The 26,158-nt window shown below is 41.7% G+C and overlaps 1 protein-coding gene across 1 annotated transcript; it reads right to left on the bottom strand.

Annotated features, from left to right (window-relative positions):
- Positions 1-1,452: 1,452 nt before the first annotated feature.
- On the bottom strand, positions 1,453-11,255 carry LOC126249704 (DNA translocase FtsK-like). The gene is made up of 3 exons (XM_049951383.1): positions 11,217-11,255; positions 5,890-6,128; positions 1,453-1,871 (listed from the first exon to the last, which is right to left on the bottom strand). The coding sequence occupies exons 1-3, from the start codon at positions 11,220-11,222 to the stop codon at positions 1,652-1,654; spliced, it is 465 nt and encodes a 154-aa protein (XP_049807340.1). The 5' UTR covers positions 11,223-11,255; the 3' UTR covers positions 1,453-1,651.
- Positions 11,256-26,158: the final 14,903 nt, after the last annotated feature.

Below are 26,158 nucleotides of genomic sequence, written 5' to 3' on the forward strand. Positions count from 1 at the left end.
ATTGTAGAGATCTTTGAGTACTGTATCAGAGAGATTTTACATGTGTCCACGCCCTTTGCGAAGGACGCTATTGTGAATTGGAAGAGCCAGAGAGGCACTGACCCCAGTCATTGCTCTACTTGGCCTGAGAAAGTAATTGACAGTGTCCGCCATACTCTAAAGCATAGCGTACGAAGGAATAGGGAATAGTCATCCAAGTTAGTTAATAGAGAGAACTTGCAGCCATGTCTCCCCGTTCGGGCTTCAATCGGTAACTTGGGTCAATGGTGTTGAGGAGGTTGCTGTATTTATAAATAAATTGTCAAAAATGCGACCACACCTTCCGTTCTTAAGCTATGAAAAACCTTTAGAATCAGATTATTTCTGTGTGAAGATGTCAATATATTACCGCAAATCAAGGATCTTTACTTTGAAATTCGAAGAAAGTCAGGTAGAGTTTCTGAAATGACCTGCTTAATGCCACATTCTGATCCCCAGTGGTGTCTGAGATCAACTGCATTGAAATTCCGACTTTATCTTACCTGAACTTAGTGAAAATCCCGGAGATTAAACAGAATACTAGCAACAACAGTAAGTGGCACACACAATAAGTTACATGGCTGGCACCTATGGAACGAATGATAATGGACAGCCATCGGCTTTCCACCACATAGTGTAAATCTGTTTTTGGCTGTGAAGAGGGTAAATCGATTTCTTATTCGATATGTAATAGATAGGTGCTTTTCTATGGCATGAGCTACAACTGGAGTTGACAGCAGGTTCAGACCGCCATAAAAGGGCTTAGAAGTATTCGTGATGTTATTGTAAAAATAAAATAAAGGAAAACCGGACTAGGTCTCGCCCTATGAGAATTTCGCACAGACTTAATTGTGTATACAGTTAGTTCATCTACAGATTTTGATGAGTGTGTTTGCGAGTATCAAAATATGTTACGTAAATGGCAGTATCTTTTGCTTCCATTGACTCAAAAATTAAATTTTTTACACCGCCTAGGGTGTAACCTGACATGAATTTCAGCAAGATATTTTTATCCATTCCTGAGAAAAAGAGGTATTAATCAGATGGACAACAAAGAGTTCCTAAGAGAGTTCCAATTTTGAAACTTCCTGGCAGATTAAAACTGTGTGCCGGACCGAGACTCGAACTCGGGACCTTTGCCTTTCGCTGGCAAGGCAAAGGTCCCGAGTTCGAGTCTCGGTCCGGCACTCAGTTTTAATCTGCCTGGAAGTTTCATAACAGCGCACACTCCGCTGCAGAGTGAAAATCTCATTCTGGAGTTCCGATTTTGCTGATTGGGGTAGGGAACCCTAAAAAATACCCATGTAGCTACACATATCTGCTAAACCTGTCCTAAGAGTGTTCCGCCGTTAATGGAAATAATTTGTACGTGTCTTATTAAAGTATTTTCATTGTTTTGTTTATAATCTGCACACAAATAAAAATAACACAAAGTAAATCACAAAACTGTTTTATTGTCAGTCTTAAAGAGAAATGAATCGCTATTTTAGTAAAAAATAAAATGTGATTACATGTCTTGGCACCTTAGAGGAAGCAAGTGAACAATTTTACAGTTTTATTATAAAACTGTCTATGAGTATCAGATGTCTAGTAACACCACATTTGCAGTGTGTATGGTATGTGAGAATAGAGGCTACTGCCGACTGGAAGCTGCCTGGGGGAAAGTGCGTCTCTGAGGCTGTCTCTGCTCAGGCTCCTGCGTCTGTGTCTGCACAGACTGCTGCGTCTGCGGCTGCGTCTGCGGCTGCGTCTGCGACTGCTCGGGCTGCTGCGTCTGCGTCTGAGGACGCTGCGTCTGCGGTTGAGACCCGGCCTGAGGCTGCGGTCGTCCGATGTGCTGCTGGATCTGGTCCCTGCAGAGCAAGCGTCCCCAAAGTTAGCCAAGACATTTATTTACCCGCAGTTTATTCCATGACGTTTCGGGATTGCTACGATATTTCGACTGACAACCATTCAGCCATCTTCAGGTGGGTGTTTTGTACTGGAGATTGCTAGTTCACATCGCAAACTTTACAAAAAATTGGTGAGCAAAGGCAGCCGGTACATGACTGACCTCTTTCGAGTTTCGCGCCCTCTTCGAATATTGCTCGCTCAGTGGTACGCAATAGTGATACTACGTACGCGCTCTCTGTCGAAATCAGGGCTGCGGAGCTAAGATTCAGATTAGTAATTCAACATCTGAATTATAGAGGGCGCGAAACTCGACAGACGCCACTTACGTAGCAAGTGCTTTTGAGAATGTGTCTCCAGGCCAGTTTTTTTGTATGAAGTTAGCGATCTGAACTATCGATCTCCAATGGAAACACTCACCTGAAGAGCCAAGAAAATTTCAAGAATCGTGCCCGCAGGTTGTCTTGAAAACCAGAATGTGCTTTGTTACTGGAATCAGTCACTATTGAAATATTCGCACCTTTACGATAGAATGCAAATAATAATCAAAAAATACCGCCGGAACAAAAAAATGGCTTTTATAGGTCCTGAATAAAAGGGCCAATGATTTTCCGTTAAATGAAACAATAAATCAACTAAAACTTTCCGGTGTAAGGCATGTGCAACAGCTAACGATTATAGGCAATATGGTGAAAAAAATTAAATAAATTTCATTTCTGTTATGGAGCCATTAGCAGAAACTCCAAAAACAAAGCACAAGAAAGGGACGGTAATGAAATTCCATAAGAATTTGGTTGTCACACTCTGAAATATGAAAGTTAATGTTGGGTCCTTACGAATAAATAAGGAAGGGTCCGCCCCAATAGCTGAGAGGTGCCGGCATGGTAACTCAGCGTGTTCGGTCAGAGGGTTAGCTGCCCTCTGTAATAAAAAAACTGAGTTCATGGAACAACGACGAACTGAAACGGGTGTTTTGCGACGTCCGCCCCGAGCAGATACAACAAACGAAAACGAACAAAATGAGATTTAAAAAAAAAAAAAAAAGGCCAGCGTGACGGATTGCCGTCCTACGGGCCCGGGTTAGATTCCCGGCTGGGTCCGATATTTTTCTCCGCTCAGGGACTGGGTGTTGTGTTGTATTCATCATCATTTCATCCCCATCCGGCGCTCAGGTCGCCCAATGTGGCGTCGAATGTAATAAGACCTGCATCAAGGCGGCCGTACCTGCCCCGCAAGGGGCCTCCCGGCCAATGACGCAAACGCTCATTTCCATTTCCGATAAGGAAGTGGAATACACAGGCAACAAAAGGGATTTTTTACTAGAGGAAAAGGTTGGACGAGTACATACAGGATTATCAACAACTAAAAACAAACTACACGTATGCATCCTCAGTGAAATAACAAACCAGAATAGTTTGAAGTGGAATGAACATGTGTCAAGAGATGACACTGAAAGAGTACCCCTAAAACTTAAGAATTAGAAATATAGAAGTAGAATAGGAGTATACACACTACATTTGACACTATCTACGGAGCCACCAAGACGTGAGTGACGACCCATACGGCGCAAAGACTGATTCGCAGGATTCGCATTCAGAAGGAGTGGGCGGCAGATACCCTTCTGATCATATTAATTTACGTTTCCTATTGTTAACCAAAATTGCTTAAGGTGAATGTCGAGAGAGATTCTTTGTAAAGAAAGAATATAGCAGATTTCCTTCCGCACCCTAGTCCAATCCGACATTGCACTCCGTCTCTGACCGATGACCTCGCTGTTTGGTCTCTTCCCCCAAACAACCCAACCCCAACCCAACCACACTCCGTCTCTAATGACTTCGTCGTCGACGATATATTAGCTCCAACCGCATTTGTTGCTTCCTTTCCTTACAACGGAAATAGCCCGTGCAATGTCTGAGAAAAAATTGAGAACCCTGTGAAAGGTACAGTGCTGGAATATTGGTTGTGCTGTAAGGCACTGGAAAACGCATCATCACATTTTTGGGAAGACAAAAAAAAATCTAGAACGTCTTGTGTTGGTGCAAGAAGAGAGAGGAGTAAGGGCGAAAATACGGAAGATCTACAAGAGCACACATGAAAATCCAAATGAAAAGCAATAAAGATATACGAAGAAAGTTTTTAGAGAAGAAATGGCGACCTTCAAAAGTAGTTCCTACTCTCTCTCCAAGAACCTCACAACGAGTTTCTCCTGGCTTTCATGAGTAAAAATGAAAATTCATAAAATCATAAATAAATAAACTTTCTGACAAAAATAATCAGGACACCAATTACTGGACATTAATACGTCCTGTGTCCACCTTTCACCTTCATGACGTCTTGAACGCTGCTGAGGACACTTTCAGTGAAGTGTCTGAATGTCTGTTGAGGAATAGTGGCCCATTCTTTCTCAAGAGCGGAAACCAGAGAAGGAAGATGTGTTGGAAGCTGGGATCTGGAACGGAGTCAACGTGTAAGTTATCCCTAATGTGTTCCATTGGGTCCAAGTTAGGACTCTGGCTAAGCCAGCCCATTTCAGGAAATTTATTTTCCATAAACCGTTGTCCCACGGATAATTCTTTATTATAGGGTGCTTAGTCATGTCGATACAAAAAAATGATCGTTTCTGAAATAATTCTCTACTGTAGTTAGTACACAATGTTGTAGAATGTATTAGTATCCTTCCGCATTTAGTGTTTCTCAATCGAAATAAGTGGATCACACCTTAACCACAGAAAAAGGACTCATCCCGTAACGCCACCTCCTCCGTACTTTACTGTTGGCACGACACATGATGGCAGTTAACGTTCTACAGGCTTTCGTCGAGTCCAAACCCTTCCATTGGTTTGCCGGAGGGTTTAGAGTAATTTCCAAATCACTCGTTTCCATTCATCCACTGTCCAGTGGCGTCGCTGTTTGCACCAACTTAAGCTTCGCTTAGCGCTGACTAAAGAAATGTATGGTTTATGAGGAGCTGTCCGACCGCTGTACCCTATTCCTTTGAACTTAGCAAGCACAGTCATTGTGCTATCTGGACTGCTGGTAGCACTTTGGAACTCGTGAGTGATTCCAACCGCTGATTTCATGCGATTTTTTACAGCTACCCTCTGCAATGTTCGGCAGCCCCTGTCCAACAATACATGAGGTCTACCAGGTCTTGGTGTAAAGTTAATTCCTTCACGTTTCCACTTCGAAGTCACATCACCAACAGTCGACTTGGGCAGCTTCATAATGGTTGAAATTTTCCTGACTGATATGTTAGTCAGGTGACATTCAGTGACTAGTCCACGTTCGAAGTCAACTGAACTCTCCCGACCGACTCATTCTGCTGTTACTGTTTCTCTACTGACAGCACAACGATCCTCACCTCCTGTTATATTGGTATGTCCACCTCTCGTGACGTGTAGTTGTCAATACCGCATTACATAGATATGTCCTGATACTTTTCATCATACAGTGTATAGTGTACTGGACGTTATATGAGACATCTCGGGGAAGCAAGTTACAGAAAGTGCAAATCATTACTTTCTATGCACCATGAACTAGTTTTCTACACATAAAAATGTTGTCATTTGGTCCTTGTAGTTCTCATCCACCTTACAACGTTGGTCACGAAAGAACTTCCGATGGAGGAAGAGATAACTGCCACTTTGTACTCAGTCAAGCTTGTAGAGGAATTCTTGCGCTCTTTTTTTTCGGTAGTTAATACCAAATTTTTCCGCCTCGCCATCTTGATCTGCATTTATGTTTCGTGTCAACTTAAAATCCATTCCATCACTTTGGGTGGTCGAGTAGCTTGTTTGAGTAGTTTGGAAACAGAAAATAATTCCATGGTAACAATAGGTTGTTCATTATAGCTACCATTGTCTTACCGACGTACGAAGGAAGCCAGGAGCAACATACTATGTCCCAAATATAGCGCTGCAGAGGAGTACTTCTCAGTACGCCCCGCAAGTGTAAGATGAACCGAGAGTTGGAGCTACGTACCTGTTGACGAACCAGAAGGGCTGACGGTCAGCCGGCCAGGCAGAGACGAGCGATGCGACGTCCTCTTCGGGTGAGAGTGTGCTGGTGGATTCCAGACCCACGCGGTTGTCGAGCCCGACGTCAGTAGTGAACTGCGGCAGAGGGCCGGGGTACGACCATCCACTGCCCGCGTACGACGGTTTGTACTGCGACATCGCCGCTCCCACCAGCGACAGCACTAGCACTGCTCTCAGGGCCGACTGTGCAAATGGAGAAAAAGACTGACAATCGGTGACCACAGAAAATAGCTCAGACCTTATGGTGGGATTATGATGAGGCGACAGGCATTTGATCTGTCATGTAACATGCTGCGCTGCGTGCTCACTGAGATACTGATGAAGTGGACATAGCATATGGTAGACACGTAGCTTATATGGCCCCAGTCATCCATACTTTGCGTACGGAGCAATTAAATAAATAGTCAGACAGACAAATACAATGAAGGCTTTCATGGCCTGTTGTCTTAGTTTTTGGTGAACTCCTGGAGTATACGGTGGTGGTCCAATGCATATCTCGACAAACAACAGGAAAGAAAAGTTTCGTTCGCCACAATCATACAACCAGGAATTTTCATCACAATTTAGACACACGAAAGTTGCAGATGCAACGTACACGAACTTTCTTTACTATCCGAGCCAGACTGGGACATCGAGAACGAGATAATGCACCAGAATTGACAATCCAGAGTTATTTCGTTTCGTGATTGAATCGCAGGCGGTTAGGAGCTCGCGTCAGTTGGCAAGACCTGGCGGCGTAAGGTAGGACGGAAATGTGCACGCTTTTGTCGTCCATTTGTGATGATGTTCCCGAAGCTTTCGGACCATTAACATTACTTTCGTACGCAGTTACATTCTTGCTCTTGGTTTTCCCCTCGGTTTCCTATTGTGGATTTAAAATTTTGGTTTACTCTCGGTTTGTCCTGTCAACTGGACGAAAACTTGATCTTCCTCCCTCCGTCTGTTTGTCCTTTCGAATGTGTTTAAGGGCTCCGTCGTCGACCACTCGGTCCTTTCGAACTCTCTCCGTTTTCTCAGTAACCAGGTCGTGGCACTTACAAAACATTAATCTAGAGATTTTACTACTGATGCCGTCTTGGAGTGCTTCGCAATAGTGGAAGTTCTGTAGAACGAGTGACTGCACGAGTTGTCTCACATCCTGTGGAAATGTATTCCGAAACTTCTGGAGGGCAAAGAGGTAAGCAGAGGTCTTCCTACACTTAACGACAGCATGTTATGTCTAGTTGACGTTACGTGTAATCTAAATTATTCACAGTTTTCCGATATGTTATAGAGGATAATAATTCACGAAAAACAGGACTAATTAACTTCTGATGACATATTAAAATTCTTCAGACTTCTCCCCCTTGAATTTAAATCCCAAGTTATGCGGCAAACTGAACACGACTTGGGAGCCATCTGGACGATGACAGTATAAATGTTTTCAGCTCTGATGCTTAAGAAACAATTGAGGTCATCGGGACTGCAACCACATTTACAGGCGCTCGGAACCGACGACATGTCATTGACATAAAGGAGAACAATAGCGGGCCCAGGACTGACCCCTGTGGCACTCCTGAGATAATTTGCTTCCAGGACAATTTTTCATTTCCACATATAAAACGCTGTTTCTTAAGTAGCACTTGTACTTTTGTGGACAGTAACTGTAAGTTGACTGCATTAAATGTTTGGCTGAAGTCTAGTAGCGTCAATATTGTAGCCATACGGTTATCCACGACATATTTGACGTCCTCAGTAATGCCGTTATTGTGGCCTCATGGTTGTGTACGGGACATTTTATGCGTCTGTTATCTTAACTAGTGCAATATTCGTGCCTACAGTGTTGATGAGAACCGAACTGAATATGACAAAGCTTTCAGTTTGTTGATCATTGACAATATGTCCCAGGGCATAGGATACTGCGGTAAGATGTTGATTAACTGGTAATCGCAAGGTGACTGTTGATTTTCCTTCTTACGGACAGGTCGGACTATACTCCGCTTCCGTTGAATGGGATGTTACCGAATCACGTGGGATAAATTAACTATGTGTGTCACTACTCGTACCGTGATCTCTGCGACATTCTTGAGCATGGTTATGCTGATACCGTGACTACCTGTCGCTCCAGGAGGAATTATAATCATTGCTTATCTTTTATGCATATTTTAACGAGTAAGGTGGAAAGAGTCTGTGGTAGATACGTGTGCTGGAAGCTCTGATAGGTGACTGTTTATTGCAGCATGTTGATGTAAGATTCAGGGCGCAAAGAATCATAGGTGGATGAATTAAGTCCTGAGCACATTCAGTGTCGTTTGTTGCACATCAAAGTATACTTACATATTTAAGTTAAGGCATATTTAAGAGGCACAAAATAATCCCGGCACAGCTATAAAAGCTGCCTTGTCAGATCTTTGATATGTGTCTCAGTAATACAAGTATAAGGTGTAAGAAAAACCAGTCACGTATTCTAAGTGACAATTACGGTGTGTGACGTCGCTCCGCTAGTGGCATAAAGAATATTGGAATTGTCAAAAATGTCAAATGGCTCTGAGCGCTATGGGACTTAACAGCTATGGTCATCAGTCCCCTAGAACTTAGAACTACTTAAACCTAACTAACCTAAGGACATCACACCGCACGACCACGAGATGCGGGCGATATTGGAATTGTGATGCCCTCTCTTATCACTACAGGATGTGCTACATTTGTCCATGATATTGATCAGATCGTCTAAAATTGCTTGCGGTGGGGCCTGTCGTTGGTGGACAAGCGATCTCTGAAGTTCAGCATATCGGTCTCTTAATCACAATTTTAGCAGGAATTTAAATTGTCTGAAGGATGCTTCACACGAACATACTGCTAGGCGCAGCTGTCGATACCGAGGCCTCCAGATATATCCATAGTCCTAAACAATTATTTTTTCCCTGGGGCTTCAATGAGATTTGCATGTTCACCGAACTAGAAAAATTCCTCAATACTTCTAGTTCGCATTACACATAGATGAACAGATACAGTATAGTCAACACAATATGTGGCCTAGTTAACAACTGAGCAAACATTTTTCGAAATATTAATGGTGTCCATTTAAAAGGACCTCAAAAAGCAAGTACGATCACGATACGACTCCAGAAACAGTTCAGCGTTTTTTATGTGAAAAAGTTGCAGTCACAGCTTGGAGTATTTAACTCATGTGCCATTTTATTTACAGAAACCTTATTGTAGAACAGAGTTATCAGATGAGAGTAAAATGAGCTTCTTGCGGACCTAATGCTTCAAATATTCATTATTCATTCCATGTGAAATATATGTACACATTTCCCAAATATCTGCACTTTTAACCAAAGTCAGTTTCAATATTCACTTGAAACCACTAAAACAAGACTTTTTGTATAAGAAGTTGAAAATCAGTTTTCTAGAAAAATAATATTCTGCGAATGCTATTCTTTTAGTTTTGTTTCCCGAGGTGGACGCATGTAAGGGACTGCTTATCTGACAGCAATAAATACAAGCCTAACATTAAGGCTGCTTCCTATTTCCGTTGCACTAAAAGGCAATATGATATCCCAAAAACTATGAAGTTACAGATTAATACGGATTAATGAGCCACTTTTTTCAATATACGTTTTTATTACCAGATCTCCAAATGATCCAGCGTCAGTTTGTAACCTTCATTGTTCTGGGACCACCATTCAAAGAACCACCAGACACTAATATTCAGAATTACCATTCTGTATGCTAGTTACAAAAATAACATGGGTATGTTTACAGTGTGGGACAACTACATATATCTCACAATAAATCTTTCATTCGGCATTGGAGTGTGCACCGTTATGAAACGGCCTTGGACATTCTGTGTTCCGAACCAGGAGCTAAATCCGAGTCTTTGTCTTGCGCGGACAAAAACCAAAATCCGGGTGTTGTTCCTGGTTCAGGACACTGTTACAGCTTCTCAATGAGTTTAAGAAGTTAAGTTTCATAAAAGTTAAAACAAAAAGAAAGACACACATCATCGCAAGCAAATGAGCATGTGAAATATAGTTGCATGTCATGTTGATTTACGTACAGTGAGCGAGAGCTGATATTGCTTTCATAAGTTTCGTATTTTGTGTGACAGTGTACAAAATAGCGCTGTGCCTTAGCTGGTTGTGCGTCATGCGCGGCCTCCAGTCTACTTCCGCGTTTCCTTCGCCCCAGTGCCCGGCCCCAGTGGTGTTGTGTTGCTTATCCTCAGAAATCTAACTTTCAAAGTAAGCGCTATTCTCCTACAAGGCTTTCACCCAGCATCAAATACTTCGCTTTGACAACTGTGACGGGTAGCTTTCGTCCTGTAAGGTCATGCTAGCCTATCCACCACTAATGTTTAGCATCTATGTACAAAGGCGGATTGAAGACTAGACGTTATTGTCATTTTTACTGATGTAATTATGTCGATGAGAAAGATCGGCTACAACGACAATTAGATCACGTACGTCCTGCGAATTCAAATGAGATGTACTGACATTGGTTCCACATGTCACAATCTGTATAAAGAAATTATGAGCTCACGACCCTATTTTTATCTCTCGTGACAGTGAAAACTCGTAAAGCTGTGTATCTGTGTGCTTTGATCAGTACGTTGACGTCAAAGACGTGATATGTATTTCGTTCTTCAACACGCACACAACAATCTGTCATTAGAACAATGTTTACAACCCGTTATTCCATAGGATGTACACTTGAGTAATACGTGTAAGATGGAAAAATGAAGAAATGAATGGGTCAGATATTTTTCATTCCGTTTTTGAGTTAACGTCTGTTACATTTTTTCCTCCTTGTTCTAAATAATTCGAAACTTAATTCGACTAAAGAATAACGTAACTTCTGTATGAAAATAAATATTTTTGATCGAGTTTTTGACAGTCTAATACATGTTCACAACGGAGATCTTATTCAACAGCCGTACTACGAGTAGTTTCGCAGCCTAATCCGAAACGTCGGTGCTATGTTACGCCGTTGAATGGAATCGTAGAAGTTTTGTTTGGTTCGATATATTATGTTTAGTAAATGAAGGCGGTACAACGAAATTTTGCGAAGAACACAACCTGTCCATGTTTCTCCTCTCAGGTGTGCGCTGTTTTTTAGTGTGGACCACATGTGAGACATATATTTAAATTACTAACAAGAAGGCCAACTCTATCGTCCAAAAGCTGGTGTGTATAGAACGTTGGGGCGAATGCTCTTGAGCACGTGCGGAAAAGGATTGCGAGGTGAGTGCGGAGACAGTGAATTTGTAGGCAGCGCTGAGGTACTCACCATCATCTGCAGCTTCGCAACGCCAACTGACAGCAGCGGTCCTTGTGCCCGCACATATAGCGTGCGCCGTTGCTGCTGACGTCACGCCAGTTCTTCCCAGTGGCCCGCACACCTTTTACACGGAATCTCGGTCAGTTGCCTCTGCAGAGCCGCAGGCCGCGCTACACTTGATTTACAGGGCAAGGGAATTCCTACTCGCTAGCAAACGATTACCGATGAGAGAAATCTTAGGGAAAAAAAGCTTGTCTTAAACTTTTTCTGTGACTTTTTCGTTCTAAGCGTATCAAGTTTTATAGACGTTAGTTCAAACCAGCCAGCCGGAGTGGCCGTGCGGTTCTAGGCGCTACAGTCTGGAACCGAGCGACCGCTACGGTCGCAGGTTCAAATCCTGCCTCAGGCATGGATGTGTGTGATGTCCTTAGGTTAGTTAGGTTTAATTAGTTCTAAGTTCTAGGCGACTGATGACCTCAGAAGTTAACCGAGCGAAGTGGCGCAGTGGTTAGACACTGGACTCGCATTCGGGAGGACGACGGTTCAATCCCGCGTCTGGCCATCCTGATTTACGTTTCCCGTGATTTCCCTAAATCGCTCCAGGCAAATGCCGGGATGGTTCCTTTGAAAGGGAACGGCCGACTTCCTTCCCTGTCCTTCCCTAATCCGATGAGACCGATGACCTCGCTGTCTGGTCTCCTTCCCCACAGAACCCAACCCAATCTCAGAAGTTAAGTCGTATAGCGCTCAGAGCCATTTGAACCATTTTTGAGTTCAAACCATCTGAGCGTCTTTTAAAGTACTTCTCAATCAAAAGCAAAATAATAGGTGTTGTTGCGGTCAAATGTATGTATGAATAACGAATGTCCTAAAGAAAGGTTTGAGGTAAGAGATGCCAAATGGTATCACCTTGACAATTTTATTACTTTCCATATTTTATTTAAGAGTTTTAGTAGGGACGCGAGAGGAATATTATTGATCATCTTAAACGGAAAAATCGGACACATACATCCTCAAATCTTAGTTGTTTCTGAGATGCAGTTATTAGAAACTATAAGAAATGAAAAGCAATAGCTGATTGTAAGTTAACAGACGTTAATATTCGTGTTTTGATGCTAATTTCTCTTTATAACTCACGTTCAAAAAGTGACCCGGTATCTTTAATGTGAAACGGACGAAGACTTGTGACCTTAGGGCGTTTCGCCAATGAAGGCAGGGAATTTACGATCCTTTTTCTTCATTTGATTAGCAACAGGGTTGGGACATCATTTTGTTGTAGTCTGCGTAATGTAAATTTTAGTAATTTGTACAAGCTAGCTCTCTTGTAAGGGAATATCTGTGATTATCAGGTATTGTAAACTCGGTGGCTGTTGTGCTGAGCAGTTCGTTTTCGTTTTTGTTCTTGTTTTACGGTAGTTAATAACGTTAGAAGCAACCAAATTAAAATTCACTTTCATTGTATCTGGGGTGGGAGTTTATATGAGAATCTATCTGCCTGGAATATTAGATAGTTTGATTTCGTTACGAGATTTATGTGGAGACTGAAAACTTTTTCTTTTGATAAAGCACTATTATATCTGGGACATTACCTACTAGTGGTCAAAATGAAGAGGTGAGTATTCAACCAACAAAGCCATAACAGTTGCCTACATTTGCGGTAAATATTTCTTTCATTTTTTTATATCCAAGTGGAAAAGAAAAAATATTTGTACGTTCATTAATAAAGACGAAAGGCACTAATGTGTAGATGTACTGTGTTGCTAATGGGAGCTGTCGGTCCCATTTCCCATTAGTAACACATTGTCGCTCAACACAAGGCGCAAAATAAGTTGAATCGGAAGTCATACTTTAGAACTTGAACTTAAAAGAAATAGTGACTGTAAAACAAAGTAACTTTCTCAACGTGAACTATCAACAGCATTTCTGAAAGTTTCAAATAGATGTATCTCGGGATCCATAGAAACAGGGTATTGTTTGTGCTATGTTTTCCCTTTAGAATAGTCCATATCATCATCTCTTCATGTGTGCCGGTTTCCTCTTCAAACATTTTGAGTGGAATACATCTAAGAAAATGAAGAACACAGTAGCGTGTACTGTAGAAACAAGGATCGAACAGCAATAACTCAGAAACAACACACCCAAACGTTTTCAGACCACTGAACTCACATGCGAGCCTCCATATTTGTCGTTTTTAAGGGAGAATATCTCATCCTGTGAATAAGAACATATAAACAAACCAATGAAACCTAATAAGGTAAAAGGGGAAAGAAAATGTTACATAAATATTTGCAGTTTCGTTTACATTTACATCCGCTAGCCACAAGACAACTCCTGATAAAACGATTTACGGTTTCGAAAGGAAATCACTTTTTACAAACGTATTTGCGACTCTGCAATTGGGGTATTTTGTATCATTACAACTATACGTCGTAAAATTTACATTACTAAGTGTACAAATGTACTATATCTGTCTGCTACAAGGAGAAATCGTATTCTTGGTACCTCTAAAATATTCACTGAGTGATTCAACAGCTGCATAAACACCAATAGCTTCAGTGGTACTTTTCCGTTGTTTTCTTCCATTTTAATTATGTAGTATCTTTCTTTTTGGAATAATTGACTTAACTCTATTTAGAAAATAATGTTCTGTCACTTCACATTTATTCACATTGGTAAACTCTCCCGGACACAAAATCCATACCTGAATGCAGTGTTGTTTCGAGTCGTACGCATATCAGTACAAATCAACTAAAACACGAAGGAGGGGGCACTGAGATCAATGGCGAAAGTTGAAAATTTGTGCTGGAACGGGATTCGAACTATGGTCTTTCGTTTACCAGGCAGATGCTCTGACCATTCCACTTTTTTCCCAATTTCTTCGTTATTGTTCGTTGCGTTCCGTCTGGGCGGACGTCACATGACAACTTTTCAAGTTTATCATTGATCCCTGTACTCAATATTTTCATTACAGAGCCGCCAGCCCTCTGAACGAACACAATGAGTTACCGTGCCGTGCGGTTCTAGGCGCTACAGGCTGGAGCCGAGCGACCGCTCCGGTCGCAGGTTCGAACCCTGCCTCGGGCATGGATGTGTGTGATGTCCTTAGGTTAGTTAGGTTTAATTAGTTCTAAGTTCTAAGCGACTGATGACCTCAGAAGTTAAGTCGCATAGTGCTCAGAGCCAGCCATTTGAGTTACCGTCCCGGCAGACCAGCCCTCTGAACGAACATAATGAGTTACCGTGCCGGCAGACCACTAAGTCAAACGGACAGAGTGGTCATTAGCAACTATATATGCACAAATTTTCAACTTTGACTTCAATCGATGCCCGCGCGCAGCCAATGTCTGCAATTCCTTTGTGTCTTAATTCATAATGGCAGCTGGATCAAAATGGTAACTGTTCTTTTGGAACAGTCAGGATATCGTAATCGAGCTCTGCCTCACAGTACATGTATTTCGAGCAAAACGCTCTCTCTGCACTTGACTGTTTTTCGAAATCAAGTCTCAAGCTGGACACGGACACACTTATGTCACAGAGCTCAGACTTTCACTTGGAACGGGACTCAGTTTTATGAAAAGACATGTTTCTTAGCAGCTCACAACAATAATTTGCGCTCTGTTTGGATCCGGCGATATAACAAGCCAAAAGGTCTTCTTCAATGAGAAATTCAGACACTGTGTAAACATGGTTGAAACTTAAAAGATTTCGATGCTCCATTTCTTTTGTGTTAGTGTAATGATGCAGATCAATTTATTTTTCCCTTTTATCATGAGTTTTTGTCCATAGATTTTGATTAACTAGTGGTAAAGGAAATGTTCGTTGAAGAAACGTAACGAACGTTCGTTTCTGTAAACGTGTGCTTACACTAATACACTACTCTCCATTAAAACTACTACACCACGAAGATGACGTGCTACAGACGCCAAATTTAACCGACAGGAAGAAGATGCTGTGATATGCAATAATTAGCTTTTCAGAGGATTCACACAAGGTTGGCGCCGGTGGCGACAGCTACAACGTGCTGACATGAAGAAAGTTTCCAACCGATTCCTCATACACAAACAGCAGTTGACCGGCGTTGCCTGGTGAAACGTTGTTGTGATGCCTCGTGTAAGGAGGATAAATGCGTACCATCACAGTTCGGACTTTGATAAAGGTCGGATTGTAGCCTATCGCGATTGCGGTTTATCGTATCGCGACATTGCTGCTCGTGTTGGTCGAGATCCAATGACTGTTAGCAGAATATGGAATCGGTGGGTTCAGGAGGGTAATACGGAACGCCGTGCTGGATCCCAACGGCCTCGTATCACTAGCAGTCGAGATGACAGGCATCTTATCCGCATGGCTATAACGGATCGTGCAGCCCCTTTCGATTTCTGAGTCAACAGATGGGGACGTTTGCAAGACAACAACCATCTGCACGAACAGTTCGACGACGTTTGCAGCAGCATGGACTATCAGCTCTGAGACCATGGCTGCGGTTACCCTTGACGCTGCATCACAGACAGGAGCGCCTGCAATGGTGTACTCAACGACGAACCTGGGTGCACGAATGGCAAAACGTCATTTTTTCGGATGAATCCAGGTTCTGTTTACAACATCATGATGGTCGCATCCGTGTTTGGCGACATCGTGGTGAACGCACATTGGAAGTGTGTATTCGTCATCGCCATACTGGCGTATCACCCGACGTGATGGCGTGATGGTATGGGTTGCCATTGGTTACATGTCTCGGTCACCTCTTGTTCGCATTGACGGCACTTGGAACAGTGGACGTTACGTTTCAGATGTGTTACGACCCGTGGCTCTATCCTTCATTCGATCCCTGCGAAACCCTACATTTGAGCAGGATAATGCACGACCGCATGTTGCAGGCCCTGTACGGGCCTTTCTGGATACAGAAAATGTTCGACTGCTGCCCTGGCCAGCACATTCTCCAGAACTCTCACCAACTGAAAACGTCTGGTCAATGGTGGCCGAGCAACTGGCTCGTCACAATACGCCAGTCATTACTTTTGATGAACTGTGGTATCGTGTTGAAGCTGCATGGGCAGCTGTACCTGTACACGCCATCCAAGCTCTGTTTGACTCAATGCCCAGGCGTACCAAGGCCGTTATTACGGCCAGAGGTGGTTGTTCTGGGTGGTGATTTCTCAGGATCTATGCACCCAAATTTCGGGAAAATGTAATCACATATCAGTTCTAGTATAATATATTTGTCCAATGAATACCCGTTTATCATCTGCATTTCTTCTTGGTGTAGCAATTTTAATGGCCAGTAGTGTATAACTACAGTTAAGGCTTTTGGGTGAAAATATGTGCGCATGACATACCTAGCAAAGTTTGCAATTGAATAAAAACTTATCGATACGCTGTACGCAACACGTTATTCTGCATGAAAGGCGATTGAACAACTGGAAGCTGGTTCATCACGAGAAAGCCTCACACCACCAGTACTGTTCATGTTACATGCTTGAGACCCTGCAGCTAGTATTACTTAAAACGTCATACTTTTCGTATATGTAACATTAAAAAAGCTAATACCCAATCACATCTCGGCAATATATGAGCTTGATGCAAGGACTAGCACCGAGCGAGGAGAGCTCATATGCGGATGGATGGCGCTTCAAATATTCGTTTAGTCATCCAGATCTAGGTTTTTCCAGGTGTCCTTAAATCGCTTAAGGCAAGTGCCGGCGTGATTCCTTTGAAGATGACGCTGACGATATTCTTTTCCATACCTCTCCAGCTAGAGGCTGTGATCTGTGTGTGATGACCTCGTGGTTGATGCGAGGTTAAACCCTGCTCTCCTTTCTGTTTCTTTCAAAGACTGGCAACGTGCTACCAACGTAAAGAAATTAACTTAACACATGCTAACTCTCATTAACTGCGACATTGTAGAAGGCAAAATACGTAGATATGTGAAGTGGAACAGTTGCAAAGTCCGAGCGTACGTAAAGCAGTTTCAGTCTTAGAAAATTTGGTAAGTTTCTGGAAAAATATAGTCTAAGGAAAAGGTTCTTTTAAAACACCTGCATGGTCCGCACTGGAATACTGCTCAAAATCCCTACTAAATTGGCTAATTGGGAATGTCGAACGTATTCAGAAACGGTCAGCGCGAATAGTAACAGCCTTGTCTAACTGGACTGAAAGTGTAATGAAAGAACTGGAAGTTTCAGTCGGCAAATCTGTAAAGAAAGACATTTCATACCGCACGAAAGTCTAATTAGAAAATACTGAAAACTACAATACACAACAAAATTAAGAGTCACTTTTCCGAAATACCGTAATTGTCTCCCATTAAGACGCATAAGTTTGAAATTTGTCACAAAGCTGCCAACAACCTTCCTCTGTAACGGTGGGAAAGCGTGGCGCCCTGTGACGTCGCTCAGTGGCTCGGCGACGCTTCAAATACAAAATAGTCGACACATACGGAAAGAAATCCACAGCTCAAAAGTTCATATGAGCTGTAAGGTGGGTTGATGATGTCACATTAACACCAAATTTTACAATTCTGCCCACCGCCACAGTGCATGCGTCTTTTGATGCCTCAGCGATTGGGGTTAGAACCGCGACACTGACCGTGAAATCACACGGTTTTCTTGTGGGTGATCGAGGACAACATTTCAGACACCCCATCTCTCAGAATCGACATGAAAAGGCTTCAGTCAGTGACATGAAGAACGTCAATGAAACCACCTTCCCTTGTGGCGATCTAGAACGACAGCTCGCAGTGCGACGACCAACAGGACGACGTTCTTGACAACATTCGACACTTCTACCAACCTAGGGGTGTTTCAGCCCTACTCTAAAGACATCGTGGGGTTGCAGCCACATTGAGCGTGATCTGACCCCTTTAGACTGCAGTGCAGCCGCTGTTTTAGCTCCAGGGTAAAGGGTAGAACCGCTATTGACAGTTCAAAACAATTCGACGAAATCTGAACGTTGTCCAAAGCAGAGAAGAGTTTTTATACTTTTTCATCCTTCCTTTTTCGCGCCCTGCTGTGGTGTGATCACGCGGGGGTTCAACATTAGCCTGTGGGCGAATATCATGGTAAATAGTCCCTCCAAGGCCCCCGTTTGGCAACACCCTCAGTGCGACCTACACACCTTTGCTGAGCACGTTAAAAATGTATCTGTCATACGTCGAAATGGTAAATAATCACGAGGTTTCGAAAAAGTAATCCTTTAATCAAATTGCGCGATGTAGTTTTCAGTACAAAATCTATGAATTTTCTGTAGCCTACGATGTATTTATTCCGTACAGATAGTGAAGATAAAACTGGACTAATAACAATGTGTTGCATTTTAAAACTTTTTGAACGACGTGATTTCAAATCTGATCTTGGTTTTCCCGTATCACGTCAGTTTCTTGTACTAATCACATTTTTTTGGAACACGGAAATTTTTAATTGCATTAAAAATAAATTATTTATCTTGCAACCTTGTATAGAATCACTACACACTGCGTTAGAGCAGACAACGGTATATTGTCGCTTAAAACTGCTTATAATTACTAGATAACTACAACACATGTACGCCAACTTAACTACTCTTCGCTGATTTCAAGTTCTCTCTGACACGGAACGAAACTTCTCTTCCTCGATAGTTTCCCTTCAGCAGCGCCATCTCTCATTAGCATAAAACCGTAGTCAGCCACCGCGTTTACATTCATTACATCAGCATGCATGGGAGGCAAAGCGATAACTGCTGCGAACTCCATCACACATCGGAGGACAAGTTATCTCCGTGAAGATCCACGCGGGGCGTTTACATTTCTCCTTCCGTCGTATCTCTTTTCCATCTCCTTGCCGTCTTGGTGGAACTGTTGTCCTTTTTATTCACTGACATCTCAGTTTCACACTCATGTTCCATCCTATTTTCATGGGATTTTTCACCACTGTTTTTCGCCATTGTCTTACAAATTGAATGTTTGTTGTTGCCCAAAAAATTGGCCGCTACTTCTTTAAGCGAAACCTGAGCAATTTTTTCCACTGGATTCATTATGTAGTCAAACAAATTGTGTTTCATTAAATTTCTAATCTGCGGTCCCAGAAAGATTCCTTCTTTAAGTTTCTCAGAAGATATTTTTGTGAGTCTTGTTACCATGTACAAGAAGCTGTCACCATGGTTTGGAAGTGCGTTAGTGGACTGTTTCATTACTCCAAGAGTGATGTGAAGAGGGTGTAGTAATACAATATCTTGCTTGGTTGAACGATTGGTTCATTTATTATATTCTGTGGACTGTGATTGAGGGTTTTTCTTTCTTACCAGTTGGTTTCCTTTCAATGTTTGTCTGTGGTTCGGCTGTCTCACTCAAGAATGAAACACGGCAGTTTTGTATACCCGGGTTTGTTGACCACGTGAAACGCCAATTACTTTCAAATCACGACATATTGTCCAACAATGTTTTTTTGTAGTTTACGTATTTCAAAATGGATTAGAGGATTTCGTATATGTCGTTATGGTGTACTGAATGGGCAACAGTTATTGAACCAAACAAATTTACAATATGTGAAAGTACACCTTTCAGGCTACATTATGACGAGTCTATGAAAAATCTCCACCGACTTCGATTGTAAGTGAAATTCAATAAACAATATGGTCTTCCTCTTTAAATCATTTTATGAATTCCTTTTCTCAGTTCCTGTACCAAGAAAATTATACTCCGAGTAGCAGTCTTGACCCAAGCGGTATCCTTTGTCCGATTCAAGTTGTGACTTAAATCACTTAGCTCGTTTTGACTACATAATTCTGCTGCAGAATTTTGTTCCGGCTTGTAATCATCATCATTATCGCATTCGTTTTCTGAGCTTCTCCCCTGCTTGTAATCTTCAGGAATGATAGGTGGAATTGGAATAGATAACTGGTCGTAAGGCCGAAGGAATGCTAGGATATATTATACTCTAATTATTTTCTGTCTTATGACCTTCAACGTTAACTATTTAAGAATAACAGTAACATACACGGTTTTGGGTATTCCTTTAAACCACGGGAATTGAAAACGCATTAGTTTTCTCTTTCCATTTTTCCACAATGTCAGTTCCTCAATACAGGCATGGCATGTCTTGTGCTGCGCCAGCTTTCGCCTTGATGACCAAGTCTTATACCAAAGTATGCCCTGTCTTTGAATAGCAATTACGGAGCTATCACAAACATAACAGCATACGTTTGATATATTCAAACACTTGCGAGAACTCATTTCTAACATGCAGCAAAACTATACTTAACACATATCAACAATGACCTAAAGTTTCCCCCCTAACAGACAGATGGGTGTCACAAGTGTGGCCAACTACTCCACCTTACTAAAATAAAATTCCCATTACTTGCACTAAAAGTTTTTTCTCTGGCATTTAGGTTAAAGGAAAAATGAGTTTAATTGACATGCCAAAAAACTGTACGTGACAGAAAAAACTAATAACAGGTCTGAAGTTAGGGCAGAAAAGTAGTTTAGGAACAGGGAAGATTACGCAAACGTAAAAATCGTGTTGCACAATGTAACGACTTGCAAAAACCAATCATCCCTCCTAGGTGTTGTAAATAATTAAAGTGTACGGTTCAATAAAAGTTGCACGATCTCACATACTTTATGCGCATAGCATACAGTACGTACTACTGTAGATCAAAGAAGCGTAAGTCAGGATTTTCTAGTAAGCCACTTCTCTTAACGTAAATATTGCAACATATGGCTCTGAGCACTATGGGACTTAACATCTGAGGTCATCAGTCCCCTAGAACTTAGAACTACTTAAAACTAACCAACCTAAGGACATCACACACATCCATGCCCGAGGCAGGATTCGAACCTGCGACCGTAGCAGTCGCGCTTCCGGACTGAGGCGCCTAGAACCACTCGGCCACCACGGCCGGCTCTTGCAATATATCTAAGTGTTAATTGTAGTACTGCAACGCAGAAGGAAGGAGTTTGGTGGCATTACTATCGAATTATTATTGATTGGTTGGTTTGGCGGAGAGGACCAAGCAGCGAGGTAATCGGTAGTAATCGTGTTACGGAAGGTGGGGAAGGAAGTCGGCCGTGTCCTTTCAAAGGAACCATCCCGGTATTTGCCTGAATCGATTTAGGGAAATCACGGAAAACCTAAATCAGGATGGCCGGACGAGATTTTGAACCGTCGTCCTCTCAAATGCGAGTCCAGTATGCTAAGCACTGCGCCATCTCGCTCGGTGAACTATTATTCATTGCGTATTACTACATGACTATTTTTCGACTTGTACCATGTTCTTAATCTGTGGCAAGTTTCGTTCACATTGAGCATCTGAACGCCCCTGAACGAGCAGATTATTGCAGAAGTATTCGTGTACACCGCCGAAAGGCAAAAATCGCGTAGCCCCTACGCAAAAAATTGTTCAAATGGCTCTGAGCACTATGGGACTTAATATCTGTGGTCATCAGTCCCCTAGACTTAGAACTACCTAAACCTAACTAACCTAAGGACATCACATACATCCATGCCCGAGGCAGGATTCGAAACTGTGGCCGTAGCAGCAGCGCGGTTCCGGACTGAAACGCCTAGAACCGCTCGGTCACAACGGCCGGCTGCCCCTACGCAGTTATACGGTAAACAAAATGTGGAAATTTTTGAGCAGTGAAAAAATGAATTTTGGATCTTACTTTGATGGCGGCCATACGTTTTCTCAAAACAAAAATTTGCAGTACGGTCTCTTTCTTTCGCGTTAGTCCTTACACACGACCTTTCTCGACCGAGCGCTGTCATCAGTAAAGTATTCATCCAACGTCACTGAATTAGTCGATTTGTAAGAAACTTGTTACAGCCTAAGGACAGAGTTTTATTTCGAAAATCATTCGCACAATAATGTCAATACAAATAGTTCTCTAGCATTGCGTTGTCTTCAGATACCATGGTCATGACAAAGATGGAAAATTCCTGACAACTTCAGACTCACAAGATGAGGCCCAAAGAGAGAATGTCTAATACTAAGTACTATAAAATTCCAACATAAAATGGCTATTAGCTGCACGAGACAGCGTTTTCAAACTGTCTACCCTACTCTTGGAGTTGCCACAGCCCACTACCTACGTAAGTTTGCTATCAAATCATTTCAGTAAGTCACATGAAAAAAACTCTCGCACTTAGCACTATAACGTCGAATTTGGCGGTATCGAACGTTGAGTTTAACTCAAGCTTTAGTCATATTGATCATGTTATGGAAGTTTCAACATACGTCAGGCGTTGAATTTATCTTAAAAGCCCTATAAGCAGAATTTTGTAGTTTATAAATTGCTTTCAGCCTCGGGGCTGGACCTTTTCTCACTTATTTTGTAAACTAGAGTAATTGTTCCTCACACGGAGTTATGAAATTACACGTGGCCTGATGTTGGCACATCACTCCTCATCGATTATCTTTGTTGCTACTCAGTTTCTCACAGCCATTAGTTAATGCATCAGCCGCGCGGGATTAGCCGAGCGGTCTAAGGCGCTGCGGTCATGACCTGTACGGCTGGTCCCGGCGGAGGTTCGAGTCCTCCCTCGGGCGTGGGTGTGTGTGTTTGTCCTTAGGATAATTTAGGTTAAGTAGTGTGTAAGCTTAGGGACTGATGACCTTAGCAGTTAAGTCCCATAAGATTTCACACACATTTGAAAAACAAAAAAGTTAATGCATCACAATATACATATTTCAGATCCCTGTGCGGTATTCTGTGTAATTTTTCCCAAAAGCAGCAATGAGATGTCAATAACAATTCTTTCGTCGAGTAATGAGAGACACACAGTTGATAAGTAACAAGCTGATTTAATTTTGATGTTAATATTTTGAGAACAAATTCTGAATAAATTTCTTATGAAAATGTGTAACATGTTTTTAATTTCATTTTATTCCCGAAAGAATTTGTTTCTTAATGGCTGCGTTGAATTTTCTGTCATTGCAATGCATACCTGTTACACTCGCACAAGTTTTCAATTTGAAAGAACGACTTTTCCTCCCGTCATGAAGAAGTTAATAATTAAATTTTTAGGTTTTTATGTTTCTATTAACGACTTTAAAGAACAAAAAAATTTGGATCTCTTGCTGAGAATGGTGCAGACTGCGCCACCCTGCAGTATTTAAAATCCTGTATTCCAATAATTAAACACCTACTGGAATCATTACTGTTATTTCTAATATTTACTGTTCTTCATTACTGATTTGTATTACTTCGTTCTCCGTCTAATTTGTAATATTCTTTTTATCTTCGATCATTATTTGGAGACTTTTATTAAATTATCGTTCAAGTCAGTAATCGTAACTAGAGATATTTAAAATTGATCAACACAGTCAAATAACACCTACGCGTTGTGTAGTAAGATGGAGCATACATTCTTGGGGATTCGACCTCGCGACCTTTAGGTTACCACTGGACCTCCCATTCCCGACAGAGTGACACTGAAACTCACCACAGTCGTCAGTATGTCAGTCTGTACGTCTGAGTTTAATTAAAAAGAAAGAAAAAAATCTCAAGAACTTCATCTATCACTGCGTTAAGGACATGAGAGCTACTCTGCGTCTTGTTTTAATTACAGCTTCTGTCGTGACGGCAGCGTGGAACACGTGATACTTGTGAGTTTTATTAGATGAGTAGTAAACTTTTACCTTTACTAATGGTGCAGAAGCCAGCCTGTTACATAAAATACTATTTTATGAGACACGTATCTGGAACTGTGACAGGATATAAGACTTCTTGCATGTCAGAGAGCAGCATGATATCTCTGGCGATAAGCATTAAGCCTACCATGTAGTACTTATATCGTCAATTATGTGAATGTCAAGGACATTCATAGACAGCACGAGTCGTCAAAGGTTGTCACTGCTTATGTCGCGTTGAGCTACGCGATGCAGGTGACGATGATGAGACAGAGCAAATGATTCTACGAGTCTCTCTGCTGACAGAAACATGTTTCGAAATATTGGTAGATTATAGACACAGGAAAATGTTTACCTGCATGTGGCGAGAGTAATTTCTTCCTAATTGCGATTTAGAACTATGATTACAGCGACTCTTTTATTTTATAAAGCAGTGAAGTATCGCCTAGAAGGACGAGAGGCATGCTACCTCCTGAGCAATATACGGGGAAGTAGTGCAGTAGTAAATATATGCCGTTTGGCTAGGGCCTCCCGTCGGGTGGACCGTTCGCCTAGTGCAAGTCTCTCGAGTTGACGCCACTTCGGCGACTTGCGTGTCTATGGGGATGAAATGATGATGATAAGGACAACACAACACCCAGATCCTCAGCGGAGAAACTCTTCGACCCAGCCGGGAATCGAACCCGGGCCGTTAGGTATGACCACTCAGCTTCCAGGGGCGGACAATGCAGTAGTGAAAACATTCTCATTCGGAAAGACGGCTACTCAAATGCCCATCAACATTTTGGATTTTTCGTGGTCCCCCTATATCGCTTAAGTTATATGCCGCGATGATTCCTCTGAAAAGAAGATGGCCATTTCCTTCCACATTGTTCCCTAATCCGAGCATGTTTTCTATCGTTGTTGACGGGACGTTAGACCAAATCTTCCAATCTACATCATTTCTAAACTAAAGTGCTCCATAACGGCTTTTCAGTTCCATTGACAACACACTTTAGACTGTTGCTCAAGCAACTATCAAATCATTTCAGTAAGCAACATGAAAAAAAAGTCTCGCTCTTAGCCCTGTAACGTCATATTTGGCATTATAGAAGGTTGTGTTGAACTCAAGCTTTAGCTATATTGATCATATTATGCAAGTTTCAACTTACTTCAGGCGTTGAATTTATCTTAAAAGCCGTACAAGCAGCATTTTGTAGTTCATGAATTTCTTTCAGCCTCTGGGCTGGATCTTTTCTCATTTAGTCTGTAAAAGAGAGTAACTGTTTATAAAAGGGACTTGTGAAATTACACTTAGTTTCATGCTTGCACCTCACTCCTCATCGATTATATTTGTTTCTACTCAGCTTTTCACAGCCACTAGTTAATGCTTCGTAATTTACACATTCCAGGTCTCGGTGTTCTGTGTAGTTTTTCCCAAAGGCAGCAGAGAGATGTCGATCACAATTCTTTCACCGAGTGATGAGAGACACATAGTTGATAAGTAACTAATTGACTTCATTTTGGTGTTAATATTTTGAGAAAAAATTCTGGATAAATTTCTTATCAAAATGTGTAACTTGTTTTTATTTTAAGAATACGTTTCTTACAGCCAACAGTTTATTTAATGACTATTTTGGGTTAGATATTGAATTTGTGTCACTACAATGCGTATCTGTTATACTCGCTCAAGTTTTCAGTTTGAAAGAACAAGTGTTTCACCCCACATGACGAAATTAATAATTAAGTTTTGGTTTTTATGTTTTTATAATGACTTCAAATAACAAAAACTTTTGATCTCTTGCTGAATATCGTGCAGACTGCGCTGCCCTGCAGTATTTAAAATCCTGTACTCCGATAATTAAACACGTATTGTGATCATTACTACTATTTCCAACTTTTTCTGTTCTTCATTATCGATCTGTATTAGTTAGTTCTCCGTCTAATTTGCAATATTCCGTTTATCTTCGATCATTATTTGGAGACGTTTATTAAATTATTGTTTACGTCGCTAATCTATACCAGAGATATTTAAAATCGATCACCACAGTCAAATAACACCTACGCGTTGTGTTGTAAGATGCAACGTACATTTCTGATAATCTGATGCATTAACAAGCACGCCCGTCTCTAAGCTGAGATCAAATATTGATCTAATCACATTAGTTATAGGATCGAAATCTAATTTATGTCGAAGGTGAAGTATGTTGGAGGAAGAACGCACGGAATGGTTTCTGATTATTCGATCGCGTTCTAGCGTATACAGAAACAGCAAAACGCGAGGGAAATTTTTCGCAGTCTCGATGATGTGACGCAAGGAAATTCGTGCCGAGTTGAGACTTTCGATTTCTGGGAAGCTGTTGAGAGTA

Source organism: Schistocerca nitens, chromosome 3, assembly GCF_023898315.1.
Source record: "Schistocerca nitens isolate TAMUIC-IGC-003100 chromosome 3, iqSchNite1.1, whole genome shotgun sequence".
NCBI lineage: Eukaryota > Metazoa > Arthropoda > Insecta > Orthoptera > Acrididae > Schistocerca > Schistocerca nitens.

Excerpts from the sequence above, each read along its gene's own strand:
- LOC126249704 (XM_049951383.1), bottom strand. Across the intron at positions 1,872-5,889 it reads CCCTTCTGGTTCGTCAACAG|GGACCAGATCCAGCAGCACA; the intron begins GTACGTAGCTCC and ends CTTGCTCTGCAG.